Here is a 19395-nt window from a genome sequence, read left to right as displayed (position 1 = left end):
TTCTGTTGTTGAATGCAGCAACCAGCAATGACACTGGACTGTCATTCCTACCGGAGAATTGTAGTCTGATTGCATTACCAGAAAGTAACCATTTCAAACATTGAGGACAGCTATAGTACTAGTACCTTGGAATCACACAGGCAAATGGCAACCATGAAGAGGCCGCTTGGCAAGCTGCAACCACCAAACACCTGCAGAGAGTAAGGCGACTTCTGAGGAGTCAGCCAAATGGGGAGGACAAGATCCAGGGCAACATCTACACCCTGCTGTTCGTCAGATACCCTGCTGGGACAAGAAGTTGGCCAAAGGAAGCAATAAAGCCACTGACCTAATCATGCATAGAGGGTTTCAAAGCAACAAACAGCCAAGTTTATAAGGGTGCAGGCTGACTGAGACTAACTGAAACAACAACAAAGCAGTTCGGTCAATATTAAGATATTTTATTCCCATACCATTTATACTTCAGGATCAAGCCAAATACAAAAAAATAAAAATACAAAATAATTTGTTCCTCCTGTCCGTGTTGTGCACATAGCAGCAGGGCATCTGTTCCTTTATCTTTCACAGAGATGATTCATTCAAATACATCTTTCATGTCAGTTTTAAGATTTCATATTAATATCATATTTTATCAACAGACATGAGGCTAAATATTGCGTTTCAAGTCAGTATAAATAACTCAGAAAGGCATTCGATTACTACGGAAGGAAGAAAAGGTACAAATGTGGGTCCCACACATAAGGCAGAACTGGTTCAACATCACCACCATCTCAGCTGCACCTGAGAATACTGCTGATGCTCTGGTGGCAATTCAGGGTCCCTTTTATCACACAGCTTAATGGAAAAATTCAATGACTCGGGTGTATTTGTAAGTGTGTGTCAGAAGTGAATGTGATGAACAAGTGAGGAAAAAAGGGAAGGAAACACTCCAGATTTACCTCAACAAATCCAGAGGTAGATTGACCCACAGTGTAGGGGGAAGTGGAAACTTACATGACACTGTAACAGTCAGTTTACATTTCCCCAGTACAACCTTCAACTTCTTCATTGGTTCATATGTTAGAAGTAAACCTGATCAACCACAACAGGATCAGTGCTAAGGTCACATGATGCTACATAAAACACCTTTAAACAGGCTTTAGTAGGTCAGCTGTTTCCTGGGTTAGCTTTCCACATATTTAATACGTTTGTACTCATACTCAAACTGATTCATTCAGTTTGAACAGAGAGCACACCGACACACACACATTACAGTTTTTAGTCAGACATACAGCTCAGTAATCTCACTGCTCCATTCAAACACTCTTCACAGCCTCCATTTGTGATGTTCTTGTGCTTTTAGTTGTTCAGTAGTAATTTTGCCAGAGACTGGAGGACCTCCCTCTTCTCATACAGATACATCTGGGTCTCCCACAGCATGTCCACCAGGGCTGCGTCGCTCACCTCATCCAGCATCACCTCCTGAGATAGTTGGGGACTCAATCTGCACACAATGCAACGGACACAGTGATTAATAAACAAAATAATGATAACTAACTGTGCAGAGAGACATGCTAAAGATAGTAAAGAAAGACTAAATGCAAAAAAAGGGATAAATAAAAACAACAGGAAAAATCACCATTGCTGCTGAAGAGCTTTTGGAGCTTCATGTTTCTTTTCCACTGTAGGCTTGCTTACAAGACAATGCTGAACCACATGGTACAACAGAAAAAGAGTGTGTGTGCTAAACTGATCGACTGCAGTGTAAACCTGTTATTTGGTACTTTATGAGTTTCTAACAGAAGTGAAACTACAGCATTTGGTCTCAGGTTCTCACGTGAGTACAGCGAAGAAGACGAGATGCAACATAACCTCATGACCTTGTGACACTTTACGATCCTTTTTATCACACAACTTAACGGAAACACTGACATCAAAATTTAGCGATTCAGTGCATTTAGACATGATCAAGATGAACTGCTGAAAATCAAACTGAGCATCAGAATGAGGAACAAACTTTATTTGAGCGACACAGATGTTGGTGCCAGACAGGCTGCTCTGAGCATTTCAGAAGCTGTTGATCTGCTGGGATTTTCCCACAAAACCGTCTCTAAGGTTTACAAGAGAATGGTCAACTTAGTATCAACTAAGGTAATTAAGAGCATTTCTAAACATAAAACATGTCAAACGCATGGGCTAAAGCAGCAGAAGACCACACCAGGTGTCCTTCTATCAGTTAAGAACAGCAAACTGAGGCTACAAGTCACCAAAAATTGACAACAGAAGATTAGAAAAACAGTACCTGGTCTGATAAGTTTCAAATTCTGCAGCAACATTTAGAGTGTTGGGTCAAAATGTGGCATAAAAAACACAAACGTCTGCACTGCTACTGGTCGTGCAATGGTTTCAAGGACACTTTCCCGGCACTCTTGGGCCCCTTAGTGCTAAATGACATCATTTAAACACCACAGTTACCCGACTATTGTTGCTGAGCGTGTCTATATTGTATGTCTATGTGGTCCTTTATCACCCCACTGTACCAATCTTTTGAAGGCTGTATCCAGCAGGATAATGTGCCATGTCTGGTTCCTTGAACATGACATCATTTATGTGCATCCAACCAATCTGCAGCAACTCTGTGAAATCACGTCAATATGGACCCAAATCTCTGAGGAATCCTTTCATCACCTTGTTGAATTTGTGCCACACAGAATTAGGGCAGGTCTAAAAGCAAAACAGAGTCCAACCCAGTACTAGCGATATATACCTAATAAAGTGGCCAGTGTGTGTATATATCAGTTTACTTTGCATTTAATGAATATTAAAGACACAGAAGAAGAGATATGACTCACATAATTTAACATTTTGACACACAATTACTTGGCTCACCTGTTCCAAGAGAGACCACTATACCCAGCTTCTTTAAGTCCTTCTCACGGCCCTAAGAGACACACGTGCAGAGAAGAAGTCACGAACAAATCCATGTGGCTTAACGTCCATTAAGTGCATAAAGGAAGGAAAGTGAATAGAGCTCCGGTTGCCTACCTCTGCTTTTAAGGCCTTATTGTACTGATGGACTTCTGTCATGGCATCTAGTGTCGGGTTATTGGCCAGCAGCCCTCCATCCAGAAAGCGCCCCATTGGTCGGAAGTAGGTGGGAGCAGCGCCGCTGGAGCGAGCAGCTCGCCATACAAGTTGTTCTGATATGAACACAAGGATATAAGTAAGAAAGTCATGCATAGTAAATGCAATTACACTGTTCTGAGTTCATAATTATCACTTCCGGTCTGTCTTTTTCACGACTTTCCAGGACTTGGTCCTGTACGCATACACACACCTTCATCTGTCACCTTCCTTATCTTTCTGGGTGGCTCTTCTGTGTATCCTACTATCAACATATCTTCATCCTCCCAGCCTGTAACAACAACACGGCTGGGACTCACACACAGCACAGGACACGACTCCTTCATGAACAGCACACACAGTCTCAGTTTCAGTGTTGTGTTCAAACACAGGCTTAGTTTTCAGCTTTTATTGCCTCAGTGAAGTGAAAGAACATAACCCTCACATTAAAATATGAGCTCTGAAAATTCCTTTGGTGCCATCCAGTGGTATGTTCAGAGCACTTCACTATCCCATTTAATACATTTGACATTTGAGGGCTGGTGCTGTAGCTGACAAACACAGGTGATATCTGACGTGCCTTGTGGGATGGTGAGAGGCTTGAATGTGGCAGTGGTGGTGTATGGGGCCTCTCTGGAGACGGATGGAGGGTCATAGTTCCTGAATATATGAAGCTCGCCTGGATGTCTGTCTGCCAGAACACTGGTCACCATTACCCTGTAAAGAAAGAAAGAAGTGAAAGGATGTTTGCCTGTTCTCCTTAAACACCTGAAAATTTGAACAGCAGCATTTCAACCAAATTACAAAAATATTTTTAAAACCAATCTGGCTTCAGATGTATTATTTTAGTGTTAAGAGAGCCATGCTACACATATCTAAGCAAGTCAGTACCTTTTTTTAATTCTCAGGAATTGAACCTCGGAAAAAAATTAGGTGACTCAATTTAACACATCAGGGTAAAACCAGCTCAAAGTTTTAAAAACTGACCAATCACAGCAAAAGAGTGGGATATTTAAAGCTTTTATATGACACTGTTAGCACCAGCAGAAACTGGGGCGACTAAATTCTTAGTCGAGTAAATAAGGAAAAATCTTTGGCTAATTGATTAGTATAAAACCTAAGAAACACTGAGGTCTGAACAATGACAGACTTAAAGGAAGATTAAGGCTGCATTAACAAATTTCTGGTGCTTAACTATAGCAATGGAAAAGCTGCAGCGCCATCTTGTGGCAGATGGCTGCATAACATTTAGAACGCAACAATTTGTCATTCTCTCTGTAAGCGTGACAGGTCGAAAAGTTATGAATGAATTATAATAAAACTTTGTAGGAGTGTAGAGTGGGTTCATGTTAATCACATTTGACCTCTGACCTCGCCTTCAATGTAAAACTCAAGGTTAAAGTGATAATAATTCTATTTAGAGCTATTTATAACTGTTTATTACCGCCATTGTCAGTATTGACAACATATAGTTATATAGGGAATGGTATATGGGGATTGTAAATATCATGTTACTGTCTCTGACTTCTTCTTCGAGGTCAGATAAGTTCAAACTTTCATAAAATGTCAATTTTCTTAAAATGGTGTTTAAAATTCTGCTGCCTTCGTTTGTATTGGCATTACTTAGGAAATGATTCTGCTATATGGGGATTCTAAATGTCACACTATAGTTACCATTTAAATATCATGTCACATTTGACCTCTGACCTCACTTTTACGTATCACATCTGCCTTTGTTTCACTTTGTTTCACACGATGATGAATGAGCTGCTAGTTGGTTAGAAATAAACTGCATTATAATATTATATAATAAGCTCAAGTTATTTCAGTTATTTACAAATCAATACCTATTATCTATTGCCTGCTTGTACACAATGTTTTAATAGAAGATACATTACTCTTTGCTTAAAAGTAAATGCTGCCCAGATGACGAGCAGCTTGGGCAGAGGTCTGCAATTCTTTTGAATTTTAGCTTTTTCTTGGCATTTTTCTGCCTATTATCACATTCAGATATCTACCTGGGGAACTTTATGTCAGTCATCTTGGTGTTTTCTCCAAACTCTGTTTTGAGGAAGTCCTCTAGCGGTGCTGATTCATAGGGTCTTGATCCTTTGAACACCTGCTCCTTCATCCTAAAGTACAGGCAGCGCAGGTACTCCATGGATTTACCTACACATAGAAGAAGTGTCATTGTTGTTCTGATGCTATGTGATGAAAACTCAGCACTGGAAAAGAGAACACAAACACATCGTGGATTATGGGCATCTTTCATGTCAGTTTTAAGATTTCATATTAATATCATATTTTATCAAACTGACCTATTTCAGACTTACAGTTCAATACTATACAATATAGCAAACCTCCAACTGGACAGTGTTAAATAAAATTATTTCCTTTTAAACTTGAAGCTTTGAACATACATCTTTTTGCATTGGGACAGAAATTAATATGAAAAAGGCTCTTTTCAAATTTGTTTGGGTGAATGGAAAATATTTTTTGTGGTATCGTAAAAAAATATTTGTTATATAAATATATTGGTATGGAAAACATTTATTATTCATAGATACAGATACATAGATACAAGCTCATGTTATTCATCTGAAGAAACAGACAGATAGAATGAGTGTGATAAAGGACATAGTGTGTTGTTACACTGGTAATGCCAGGAGAGGCAGTATCAGTTCTGTAAGAAAGTGGAAGAAGAGAGCGTCCTGCAGGAGGCAGTGAACGGACACTGATGTTATGAACATGTGGCTAAGAGAAGGTTCAGTAAACAAGTAGCAGCAATATTCCTGTGTGAGGCTCAGTCATTTCATTTTTATTTTTTGAAGATGCAACATCCTAAAGGTGTATGTAGAAAACATGTTGATCCTGAAGCATTTATTGAAGCTTCTCAGCTATTTGTGTAATCTTCTCCTGAAGTTCTCGGGTAGATTTGGCCTTTCGATTGGGAATTTACCATCTTGTACAAAGTTAAAGACTTTTATTTAAGTTTGGTAGAATTCTATTTCAAAGAAAAACAAGACTCTCTGCTAAGCTGATGACATCACATTTTGCATTCTAAGTGGATGACATCACACTCCATTTGCACTCCCTGACATCACACTCCAGGTCTATAAATAGGACACCAGCGTGCTCTCAGTATGTCTCAGAACTGTGCAACTGTATAGGAACACACCACGAGCCAACCTTTAGACAAGGATTTGACACGTTAAGTGTATGCAACAAACCCAAACCCCGATCGAATAGAACAAATATCATTCGACATTGTAAGACAAAAGACAAGAAAAATGCAACATATGCAGCAAAACCTTGATCCCCAGGAAGGGACCTCATCGGCCGCTGTTCGCCCTAAGCAGCAAAACCCAAACCCAAGAGGGAAAAACAAGGCACCAAATGAGGGGACTCCATCTGATGCTGCCAAACCAAAGGGTGCAAACAAGAAGAAGATGCAGGAAAATGCAAACCCAAACCCCAGAGCCAGAAACCCTGGACCCAATCGAGGGCCTGTGCCACATCAGCCCAATGCCCATTTTAAACCCAATAATGGGCCTGGGCAACACTGGCCAAATCCACAGTTTTTGCCAAAACGAGGGCCTGTGCCACATCAGCCCCATCCTGACCATAACAACAACGATGGGCCACCTCAGCTACAGCCTCACTTAACACCAAATGATGGCAGTCGTCCATACAATGAGACTGATGAACTGGGTGCGCTGAGATTCCACCTGCAGGAGGCTCAGCACACGTGCAAAACCAATCTGTATAAAATGACAGCTGCAAACCACAAAGCTGCTGCAGCTAAAACTCAGAATGATTGGGTTCGTCTGCAGCTACAGTGCCACAGACAAAACGCTCAAAAAACCATCCTTGAGCTCCAAAAACAGCTGGAAGAGGCTCGTAGAAAGACACCCGAGGAGAACTTCACCCCTGAGGTGAGTGAGGCTCCTGTTGAAGACAGCAACACAGCTGTCACAGCTACAGAGCTGAGTGTGGACGCTTCAACACAAACTGCAGAAGCTTCACACACAGACTCTACAGACGTAAAAACTGTTCGGGAAGCTGAGTTGGAGGTCCAGTGCAAAAAACAGCAAGAAGAGATCGAACAACTCCGTGAGCAGCTCCTCAAAACTCAAAAGAATCTTGAAGAGGAAGTTGCAAAGCGCAAAGATCAGGAACAAAGAGCCAACTGTGAGCTCGCTGAGCTGAAAGACAAACTCAGCACCAGTGAGGCTCTTTGTGAAAAAAATGATTTGAAGGCGCAAAACTTAAAAGAAGAGCTGGAGAAAACCAAAGCTTCCCACCAGGAAATCGTGGAGCAAAAGCTGGAGAACACAACAATCCGCAACCAACTCGGGCAAACAGAGGAAGAAAAGATCACACTTCAGGAGTTTTTGCTGTCTCTGGAAGAGACAATAAAACAGCAAGAAGACCAGTCCAACGTTGCCAATCCTGAAAATTCTCCAGCCCGAAACGAGACACTCCAGGACAATCAGCTAGAAAAAGAGGAGGCCAGCGCTACCAAACCAGAAAGGCCAGAGGCCCGAGATGACCAAGTGCCAAAAGAAAAACCAAAAAAGAAAAAGAAGCGCAACTGGTTTTGGAGACTATTCACTTAAGTGACTTCCACTCTGTCTCCTATAAAATCACAGTAATATACAACTAAATATTATCAGTCACTTCCAGTGCCAAAATACCCATTTAAAAGCTTATTTGCTTTAATATTTAGTTGTGTATAACTTTGTCATCGGCTCCACCCCCCAACCGGTCGCTGCAGATGGCCGCCCCTCCCTGAGCCTGGTTCTGCCGGAGGTTTCTACCTTTTGAAAGGTAGTTTTTCCTCCCCACTGTCGCCAAGTGCTTGCTCATAGGGGATTGTTGGGTTTTTTCTTTAGTTCAGTTCAATTCAATTCATTTGTATGTAAGTACTGTTGGATTGAATTGAACTGAATTAAAGAAGATTTTTAGGAGACGGAGTAATCACTGAGTGAACCAGGGTATTATAACATCTTACCCATGAAAAACTAAATCAACCAATCAAATAAACAATTGGATTTAACAAAACATCTGAAGTGTGAACATTTTGTCTCATTTAAAACATGTGAAAATGTCCAATTATAACAACCTAACAGCAGAAATAAAAACGTTTACATCCTGGTTGAAAACATTGTTCTGTGAATGATATCCACTGTGTCTGTGCTGTTGATGCCTTTTGAAAAAAAAGTCTAAAGTATTGTAGTTGAGTACAGCTCCAGGTTTTGTACAGAGCACTTTCCATTTGCTGTAACTTTACTCTGCTATCTCATCAATAATGGATTTGATCATCATCTGTTCCCTGAATGCAATTGACACCCTCTTCTCAACGAGAAGCCTGGGCTCGGGTGGGCCTGAGTGTCCTGGAGGTACTTTCCCTGCCGGATACACGGGTGGCCAGGTCGTGTGCCTGCCGGGACTGTCGAAAAGTTAATAGCTATATTTGCAAAGCCCTTTATTAAAATATGCTTTCATGACATTATTGTTTGTCGGACGGTGGTCAGAGCTATCAGTGGCTGATGAGTGGGACATGAAATGTCACCTCTCGGGACACTGGGGAGGGAGCCCGAGTTAGTGTCTTGGGTTGAGAGATACTGACCTCAATAAACAGCTTGAGGATCTGCGGCTGTATGGTCTGGACACTCAGGTGAGGAGAGGAGCTGAGCTGGAGACATCTGACAGAGGCCCTGGTTCAGAAGATCTTAAACTCCCAGTTTGAAGTGAAGACAGAGCTGAGTGTAAAAGCAAAGATCTCAATTTACTGTCTGAGCTACGTCCTTATCTTCACCTATGGTCATAAGCTTGATTTAAAGATTGAAAGAACGAGATCACGGATACAAGCAGCAGAAATAAACTTTCCCTGTCAATCTTTTCTGTTCTGCGAGAGCAGACATCTTTTTTTCTTTCTTTTTTTTTTTAAGTAGAGCAAATATAACTGTGCTTTAAAGAATATGATTGTTTCCTTGCATGACACATGGAGATGAGTTCTCCGTCATAAATGGTGTGGTCACCTGCAGGTTGAAGGTCATTGCAACTCCAACCCACACCCACTGCTACTGTACTTAAAAGAAGTTAGGACAACATTAAAGACTTTGTTCAGGTAATTGCATTTGGATCACCTAAATCATGCCTGGACTGACAAACAAATCATCCTTATAGATGTTACAACATGCCAAGCTTCTGTTGTTGAATGCAGCAACCAGCAATGACACTGGACTGTCATTCCTACCGGAGAATTGTAGTCTGATTGCATTACCAGAAAGTAACCATTTCAAACATTGAGGACAGCTATAGTACTAGTACCTTGGAATCACACAGGCAAATGGCAACCATGAAGAGGCCGCTTGGCAAGCTGCAACCACCAAACACCTGCAGAGAGTAAGGGACAGAAATTAATATGAAAAAGGCTCTTTTCAAATTTGTTTGGGTGAATGGAAAATATTTTTTGTGGTATCGTAAAAAAATATTTGTTATATAAATATATTGGTATGGAAAACATTTATTATTCATAGATACAGATACATAGATACAAGCTCATGTTATTCATCTGAAGAAACAGACAGATAGAATGAGTGTGATAAAGGACATAGTGTGTTGTTACACTGGTAATGCCAGGAGAGGCAGTATCAGTTCTGTAAGAAAGTGGAAGAAGAGAGCGTCCTGCAGGAGGCAGTGAACGGACACTGATGTTATGAACATGTGGCTAAGAGAAGGTTCAGTAAACAAGTAGCAGCAATATTCCTGTGTGAGGCTCAGTCATTTCATTTTTATTTTTTGAAGATGCAACATCCTAAAGGTGTATGTAGAAAACATGTTGATCCTGAAGCATTTATTGAAGCTTCTCAGCTATTTGTGTAATCTTCTCCTGAAGTTCTCGGGTAGATTTGGCCTTTCGATTGGGAATTTACCATCTTGTACAAAGTTAAAGACTTTTATTTAAGTTTGGTAGAATTCTATTTCAAAGAAAAACAAGACTCTCTGCTAAGCTGATGACATCACATTTTGCATTCTAAGTGGATGACATCACACTCCATTTGCACTCCCTGACATCACACTCCAGGTCTATAAATAGGACACCAGCGTGCTCTCAGTATGTCTCAGAACTGTGCAACTGTATAGGAACACACCACGAGCCAACCTTTAGACAAGGATTTGACACGTTAAGTGTATGCAACAAACCCAAACCCCGATCGAATAGAACAAATATCATTCGACATTGTAAGACAAAAGACAAGAAAAATGCAACATATGCAGCAAAACCTTGATCCCCAGGAAGGGACCTCATCGGCCGCTGTTCGCCCTAAGCAGCAAAACCCAAACCCAAGAGGGAAAAACAAGGCACCAAATGAGGGGACTCCATCTGATGCTGCCAAACCAAAGGGTGCAAACAAGAAGAAGATGCAGGAAAATGCAAACCCAAACCCCAGAGCCAGAAACCCTGGACCCAATCGAGGGCCTGTGCCACATCAGCCCAATGCCCATTTTAAACCCAATAATGGGCCTGGGCAACACTGGCCAAATCCACAGTTTTTGCCAAAACGAGGGCCTGTGCCACATCAGCCCCATCCTGACCATAACAACAACGATGGGCCACCTCAGCTACAGCCTCACTTAACACCAAATGATGGCAGTCGTCCATACAATGAGACTGATGAACTGGGTGCGCTGAGATTCCACCTGCAGGAGGCTCAGCACACGTGCAAAACCAATCTGTATAAAATGACAGCTGCAAACCACAAAGCTGCTGCAGCTAAAACTCAGAATGATTGGGTTCGTCTGCAGCTACAGTGCCACAGACAAAACGCTCAAAAAACCATCCTTGAGCTCCAAAAACAGCTGGAAGAGGCTCGTAGAAAGACACCCGAGGAGAACTTCACCCCTGAGGTGAGTGAGGCTCCTGTTGAAGACAGCAACACAGCTGTCACAGCTACAGAGCTGAGTGTGGACGCTTCAACACAAACTGCAGAAGCTTCACACACAGACTCTACAGACGTAAAAACTGTTCGGGAAGCTGAGTTGGAGGTCCAGTGCAAAAAACAGCAAGAAGAGATCGAACAACTCCGTGAGCAGCTCCTCAAAACTCAAAAGAATCTTGAAGAGGAAGTTGCAAAGCGCAAAGATCAGGAACAAAGAGCCAACTGTGAGCTCGCTGAGCTGAAAGACAAACTCAGCACCAGTGAGGCTCTTTGTGAAAAAAATGATTTGAAGGCGCAAAACTTAAAAGAAGAGCTGGAGAAAACCAAAGCTTCCCACCAGGAAATCGTGGAGCAAAAGCTGGAGAACACAACAATCCGCAACCAACTCGGGCAAACAGAGGAAGAAAAGATCACACTTCAGGAGTTTTTGCTGTCTCTGGAAGAGACAATAAAACAGCAAGAAGACCAGTCCAACGTTGCCAATCCTGAAAATTCTCCAGCCCGAAACGAGACACTCCAGGACAATCAGCTAGAAAAAGAGGAGGCCAGCGCTACCAAACCAGAAAGGCCAGAGGCCCGAGATGACCAAGTGCCAAAAGAAAAACCAAAAAAGAAAAAGAAGCGCAACTGGTTTTGGAGACTATTCACTTAAGTGACTTCCACTCTGTCTCCTATAAAATCACAGTAATATACAACTAAATATTATCAGTCACTTCCAGTGCCAAAATACCCATTTAAAAGCTTATTTGCTTTAATATTTAGTTGTGTATAACTTTGTCATCGGCTCCACCCCCCAACCGGTCGCTGCAGATGGCCGCCCCTCCCTGAGCCTGGTTCTGCCGGAGGTTTCTACCTTTTGAAAGGTAGTTTTTCCTCCCCACTGTCGCCAAGTGCTTGCTCATAGGGGATTGTTGGGTTTTTTCTTTAGTTCAGTTCAATTCAATTCATTTGTATGTAAGTACTGTTGGATTGAATTGAACTGAATTAAAGAAGATTTTTAGGAGACGGAGTAATCACTGAGTGAACCAGGGTATTATAACATCTTACCCATGAAAAACTAAATCAACCAATCAAATAAACAATTGGATTTAACAAAACATCTGAAGTGTGAACATTTTGTCTCATTTAAAACATGTGAAAATGTCCAATTATAACAACCTAACAGCAGAAATAAAAACGTTTACATCCTGGTTGAAAACATTGTTCTGTGAATGATATCCACTGTGTCTGTGCTGTTGATGCCTTTTGAAAAAAAAGTCTAAAGTATTGTAGTTGAGTACAGCTCCAGGTTTTGTACAGAGCACTTTCCATTTGCTGTAACTTTACTCTGCTATCTCATCAATAATGGATTTGATCATCATCTGTTCCCTGAATGCAATTGACACCCTCTTCTCAACGAGAAGCCTGGGCTCGGGTGGGCCTGAGTGTCCTGGAGGTACTTTCCCTGCCGGATACACGGGTGGCCAGGTCGTGTGCCTGCCGGGACTGTCGAAAAGTTAATAGCTATATTTGCAAAGCCCTTTATTAAAATATGCTTTCATGACATTATTGTTTGTCGGACGGTGGTCAGAGCTATCAGTGGCTGATGAGTGGGACATGAAATGTCACCTCTCGGGACACTGGGGAGGGAGCCCGAGTTAGTGTCTTGGGTTGAGAGATACTGACCTCAATAAACAGCTTGAGGATCTGCGGCTGTATGGTCTGGACACTCAGGTGAGGAGAGGAGCTGAGCTGGAGACATCTGACAGAGGCCCTGGTACAGAAGATCTTAAACTCCCAGTTTGAAGTGAAGACAGAGCTGAGTGTAAAAGCAAAGATCTCAATTTACTGTCTGAGCTACGTCCTTATCTTCACCTATGGTCATAAGCTTGATTTAAAGATTGAAAGAACGAGATCACGGATACAAGCAGCAGAAATAAACTTTCCCTGTCAATCTTTTCTGTTCTGCGAGAGCAGACATCTTTTTTTCTTTCTTTTTTTTTTTAAGTAGAGCAAATATAACTGTGCTTTAAAGAATATGATTGTTTCCTTGCATGACACATGGAGATGAGTTCTCCGTCATAAATGGTGTGGTCACCTGCAGGTTGAAGGTCATTGCAACTCCAACCCACACCCACTGCTACTGTACTTAAAAGAAGTTAGGACAACATTAAAGACTTTGTTCAGGTAATTGCATTTGGATCACCTAAATCATGCCTGGACTGACAAACAAATCATCCTTATAGATGTTACAACATGCCAAGCTTCTGTTGTTGAATGCAGCAACCAGCAATGACACTGGACTGTCATTCCTACCGGAGAATTGTAGTCTGATTGCATTACCAGAAAGTAACCATTTCAAACATTGAGGACAGCTATAGTACTAGTACCTTGGAATCACACAGGCAAATGGCAACCATGAAGAGGCCGCTTGGCAAGCTGCAACCACCAAACACCTGCAGAGAGTAAGGTGACTTCTGAGGAGTCAGCCAAATGGGGAGGACAAGATCCAGGGCAACATCTACACCCTGCTGTTCGTCAGATACCCTGCTGGGACAAGAAGTTGGCCAAAGGAAGCAATAAAGCCACTGACCTTATCATGCATAGAGGGTTTCAAAGCAACAAACAGCCAAGTTTATAAGGGTGCAGGCTGACTGAGACTAACTGAAACAACAACAAAGCAGTTCGGTCAATATTAAGATATTTTATTCCCATACCATTTATACTTCAGGATTAAGCCAAATACAAAAAAATAAAAATACAAAATAATTTGTTCCTCCTGTCCGTGTTGTGCACATAGCAGCAGGGCGTCTGTTCCTTTATCTTTCACAGAGATGATTCATTCAAATACATCTTTCATGTCAGTTTTAAGATTTCATATTAATATCATTGTGCTGTCCTCGCCCTGAGTCTCTTAGATTCACCAGCTAGACAGCGAGATAACGATGCTCCAATAACCAGACTTATTTTCCTTTTTGCGCTGATTTATTGAAGAATGGCCTCTGACCATTGCCTTCTCTTTGACCATCGTAAAACTGAAAGTACAAAATACTGTATTAGCTAACTAACATTGTAAACTAGCTTGTTACCCTCTTACTGCAAGCTAACAAGATAAAACTTTCAAATGTACAAATTATCGTACCATTTTTACACAAAACAAAAGATAATAATTATTTTATCGACACTCATACTTACAGACATATCTTGTCCAAGGCAACAACATTTTAAGGTCCGTATCAGCTTAGAACGATAACATTACGGTATCACTTTCCGCCATCTTTTATTTCTTCTTCACGTTCTCATTTTTTCCTTTCCCAAAGTAACCGAACCCAAAGTAGCCACTAGAGGGAGCTCTAGGGCAGCTTACAACTATAATATCCGATTTAAGTTACAAAAGGCAGAACACTCCCCGCCTGGTACAATATAATTGTGCCACTAGAAGAAACTTCTCTAATAAACATTTTGAACAGTTTAGGGCTATTTCAAACACTTATTTATCACTTGATAAAAGCAAAACCATATCAGCGATGGGTCTCAAAAACACTTTTTCATTTCCATCTTTCACAGTCTTTACTTCTGCTTTTCGAACCTTATTGTCCTTGCTCTCAAATGTTCTTACAACTTTTCCCATGGACCAGTCATTTCTGTGTGCGAGAGCATCTTTCAATAGCACAACATCACCAACTTTTATGTTTGTTTTATCATCAGTCCATTTTCTCCTTGGCTGTAGTGTTGAAAGATATTCACTTTTCCACTGTTTCCAAAAAGAGTCTGCCAAACACTGTACTTGCTTCCATTGCTTTGAGTAGAGGTCTGGCGGTCCAAAGCTTCCTGTTGGTGCAGATAATGCATTGACCTTTTGTGTAAGGAGCATTGCTGGAGCGAGAAGGTTTGGTTTGTCTGGATCTGTTGAGACTGGTACAAGTGGTCTTGCATTCATTATTGCCATTACTTCTGCCATGAATGTACTTAACACTTCATGCGTTAGTTGGACATGTACGGCTTTCAACAGAACGTGCCCGCAGGCTCTGCCGGCAGCCGGCTGTGCCAGAGAGGACCGAGCCTCAGGCCCAGAGGCCAGAGGCCTGAGAGCATCCCACCCCCCGGAAGGGGCCCAGCCGAGCCACAGGCGCCAGGCCCCGCCAATCAGCCACCAAGAGTGAGGCGGTACATATATGAGCACCCAGCCCCAGACACCAAGAGCCACCAACACACCAATGTCTGAGGGCATCAGTCACCGGCATGGAGTGTGGTGAGGGGAGATAAGTCTCTATACCCCGGAGAGCCTGAGATGTTCCCGGAGGGGTGGAGTCTAAGACCCAACCTGACATATAGACACAGATGAACAGGCGCACGCAGACACAAACGTGCCTTTCCACCCCCATATACACAAACAAATACTCGGCGTTCACCTGACGTGGAGACAGACACAAATAGAAAATGTACACACATTCACACTCCCCAAACATACTCTATATCCCAGGTCCCGGTACCCTGCCCCCAGAGGGGCAAACCGTACCTAGACCCAGGAGATGTAACCCTTCTCTCAAGCAGACCGCCTCGTTGCAGTAGAAGGGAATTTTGCAAGCCCTGTATAGGGTGAATCTCAGTGTCTGAAATGTCACTCAGCAGTGAGCTGCTGACTCGGAGATAATCCAGGCAAGAGTAGGAGTGATGGACATGTGAAAAGAAAGTATATTCAATACTGTTGGGGTGAAGGGAGCGCCATGCATCGCAAGACCAAGGTTGCTTATATACTGTTTGATTATATTTGTGGATTGCCAATTGCACTGAGTTCCTGCTGTATTGAGCCTATCGATTTCTTCATTTAACCCCAGGTTAAGGTCGGCCCCAAGAACAAGTGTGCAATCTAGGTGTTGAGAGAGTGCACTAAAAAATCTGTGGAAGAATGAGGGGTCATCAACATTTGAACCATATACACTTACAATACATAGCTTTTGATTAAATATAGATAGTTTAAGGATTAGGAATCTGCCCTCGGGATCTATAACTGTATCAAATGTTGTGAAATTAATATTTTTCTGTATTAAAATGGCTACTCCTTTTTGTCTAGAATTATAACAGGCTGAAAACACATTAGGAAACTCAGGTGTTTTAAGTTCATTCAAACCTGTGACAGGCCAGTGAGTCTCTTGTAATAAAACAATGTCTGCCTGTAGGTTTTTAAGTTGGTTAAATATTTTTAACCTTTTTTCTTGGAAACATTCAAATTAAGGCATTGACGGAGAGTGACGGTGATGTTATACTGAAGTAGCAAACTGATATTACATAGTTAAGCAAAAGTTAATACATGAGAGTGTGAGCGAAGAGAATAGTGTATCGGATTCTTATCTGGTGTGCGGTCAATACAGCCATGGAGTGATGCCGGGGTCGCGGTAGAGCTGTCCCTCCACGTAGAGCTACGGCGGATTGGGAACAGGACCTTGCGTCGTTCCAGGATCTCTCTGGGGAACTGGTCATTCACGCTGAAATCCGTTCCTTTCAGCTCTCTGCCGCGACACTTCACCTTCTCCTTCTGCTTGAAGTGGCCGAATTTGGCCACAATAGGCCGTGGTCTCCCACTTCCTGTCTTCGGAGCCCCAATGCGATGCACCCTTTCAAACCCTATGTTTTTCACCGTGTCCTCCGGCAGCTTCAGGTGGGTTTTAATGAAGCTTCTCACGGTGGTTTCCGGGTCCTCTCTGGCAGACTCTGGAATACCAGAAAACACAAGATTATCTCTCATGCTACAGGCTTGTCGATTGATAACGGTCTCTTTTATTTATTTTTTTATTTTCTATGTTTTTTAAACTGGAAGGAAATACAGGGTCTTTGCCTGGTGGTGTTTTCCACAGCAAGTGTTTCCACCTGCTGCTGGCTGAACTCCAGGGATTCTTTCAGATATTTAAATTCCCGGTGTAAGATCTCCACCAGGGACAGCCTCGCATCAAAACTGGACAATCGCTAATCGATTGACTCCAGAATGTCCACACTGTCTTTGCCGGCAGGTGATGTTGTGCCAGGGCAGTCTGCCAGGTGACATCTTTTAGATGACGGCATCTCAACTTGGGCCGGGGAAGACTGGCTCTGGGCCTTCTTCATTACTACACTCAGAAAAATAAAGGTGCCAACTGGAACCAAAAGTGGTTCTTTAGACTGATGCCATAGAAGAACCTTTTTTGGTGCCACAAAGAACCTTTCAAACAATGGTTCTTTAAAACTATTTCTTTCAGTGGTTCATTGAAGAACCATTAAAGGTGCCCCATAGAACCATCAAGAAATGGGTCCTTCAAATGGCTCTTTAAAAAACATTTTAAAGAACCTTTTTTTTCAAAATGGTTCTTTAAAAGAAAAAGGGTCAATTATAAAGAAGAGAGAAAAGTGAAACCCTCCTCAGAAGGTCTGACTCGCATACTTGCAGTCGACCTGTGATGGACGTCATCCCAGCGGCGGCCGCACTACTTCGCTGTTGCCAGCAGCTGAGTCTGCAGGGTGCCCTGGAAGAGCAGAGTTAATGTTCGACTCCTCCTGGTCAGGCTCTCCAGCTGGATGAGCCGAGGTTTCCCCTCTCGCCGCCGCCTCTGAACACACAAACACAAATTGCATGTGAAGCAGGACGTGCAGATTTTTTTGCTATTCTTTTCTAAATCCAGGCTTGATCACGTGGAGGTATTTGGAAAACTTTTTTGGTCAGCGGACGACTGTTGTCTCGCAGAAAGTCAAATCAAACATATGCGATACACAATCATTTCACAAGAGCACATTATAAAAAACAAGTCCAGTTCTTGCCTGATTTCAACTGAATCCTGTATCAAAACATGGTAAAACGAGTGTTTGCAGCAAATGTGAGTGTCGCGGCCTTTTACGTTCCAAACACCAAAAAAGTCCAAGAAAAGGCCGTGGGTGGCAATGGGAGGTTTGTTTTAGAACGCACTTCTGACTCCATTGTTTAAAAATCATATGCCATTTATTTCGTGGAACATTATAAACAGAAATCAGCAAAATAACTTCTTAAAACTTAAAATTAAACGAAAGTTAACTTAATTTGCTTTAACAACTTCAAAAGTGGTCAAAAAATCATTTTCTAACCCTCCCGTCTTCCTATCTGACATTTGGCAAACAAAAAACCTCTTTACCACACCCATCCAGGGTGCTCTTAATCTCTTGATTAATGGGAGGGTCCATAAGCTAATAAACCAATCACTTTCCAAAAGCTTCTCCAATAAAATTAATTACAAATTTACATAACAAAACCAGGTCAGTATATTCTTACACCTTTAAAGAAAAAACAAAAAATGAATACAAATTGCATTTTATAAACATTCAACAAAAATGGCCACAACATTCTGGCCCCTAATTCCTGTGTAACATGAATTATATCTGTCTAAGTGGCCATCACAAAATGCAATACCAATAATTTTCTTCAGTAGTCCATCCGTATAAGTCTTCTTAAAAACCAAACAAAAGGAAAGGTCAATGTTCTATGATTTCAAGTCTCTGTTGTTCATGTGTTTGCTTTGTGTGTATTCAAAAAAGGTGTATGTTGTATAATGGAGTGTAGAGCAAAGTGAGTGTCAGTGTAAATGTAGAGCCAGAGGTTCCAGAACTTGGCTCAGTTGGAGGCAAACATTCATTGTTTCCTCTAGATGGCCTCCACCAGGAGACATATTTTGTTGATTGGCCTCTCCAGCTCATTTGTTCGTGTCTTAACTCTAACACGGCGAACTACTCCGTGTGCATCGGCCATGGTTTCAGTGATGCGGCCAATGGGCCAAGAATTTCTTGGTGCAGCTCCATCACCAATGCAAAAGTTGGAAAAGGAAAAACTCAAAAAAAAGGAAAAACTCAATGCATCATGGGAATCCCCCGGCAGCCTATGTCTATTGCAGCATAACTAAGGGAGGATTCAGGGTCACCTGGTCCAGCCCTAACTATATGCTTTAGCAAAAAGGAAAGTTTTAAGCCTAATCTTAAAAGTAGAGATAGTGTCTGTCTCCCGAATCCAAACTGGAAGCTGGTTCCACAGAAGAGGGGGCTGAAAACTGAAGGCTCTCCCTCCCATTCTACTTTTAAATACTCTAGGAACAACAAGTAGGCCTGCAGAGCGAGAGCGAAGTGCTCTAATAGGGTGATATGGTACTACAAGGTCATTGAGATAAGATGGGGCCTGATTATTTAAGACCTTGTATGTGAGGAGCAGGATTTTGAATTCAATTCTGGATTTAACAGGAAGCCAATGAAGGGAAGCCAAAACAGGAGAAATATGCTCTCTCTTTCTAGTCCCTGTCAGGACTCTTGCTGCAGCATTTTGGATTAGCTGAAGGCTTTTCAGTGAGTTTTTTGGACACAACACACAGCACACAAG

General features: G+C 42.0%; 1 protein-coding gene across 1 annotated transcript; it reads right to left on the bottom strand.

Moving 5' to 3' along the window:
- Positions 1-419: 419 nt before the first annotated feature.
- On the bottom strand, positions 420-9466 carry LOC145429569 (85/88 kDa calcium-independent phospholipase A2-like). The gene is made up of 6 exons (XM_080303209.1): positions 8735-9466; positions 5121-5271; positions 3683-3819; positions 3025-3179; positions 2869-2920; positions 420-1483 (listed from the first exon to the last, which is right to left on the bottom strand). The coding sequence occupies exons 2-6, from the start codon at positions 5261-5263 to the stop codon at positions 1479-1481; spliced, it is 492 nt and encodes a 163-aa protein (XP_080159335.1). The 5' UTR covers positions 5264-5271; positions 8735-9466; the 3' UTR covers positions 420-1478.
- Between the last annotated feature and the right edge of the window lie 9929 nt (positions 9467-19395).

The sequence above is a fragment of the Astatotilapia calliptera genome, chromosome 6 (genome assembly GCF_964374335.1).
Source record: "Astatotilapia calliptera chromosome 6, fAstCal68.1, whole genome shotgun sequence".
In the NCBI taxonomy this organism is placed as follows: domain Eukaryota; kingdom Metazoa; phylum Chordata; class Actinopteri; order Cichliformes; family Cichlidae; genus Astatotilapia; species Astatotilapia calliptera.
The sequence above is the reverse complement of the archived record's forward strand: the minus strand, read 5'-3'. Positions and strand labels throughout refer to the sequence as shown.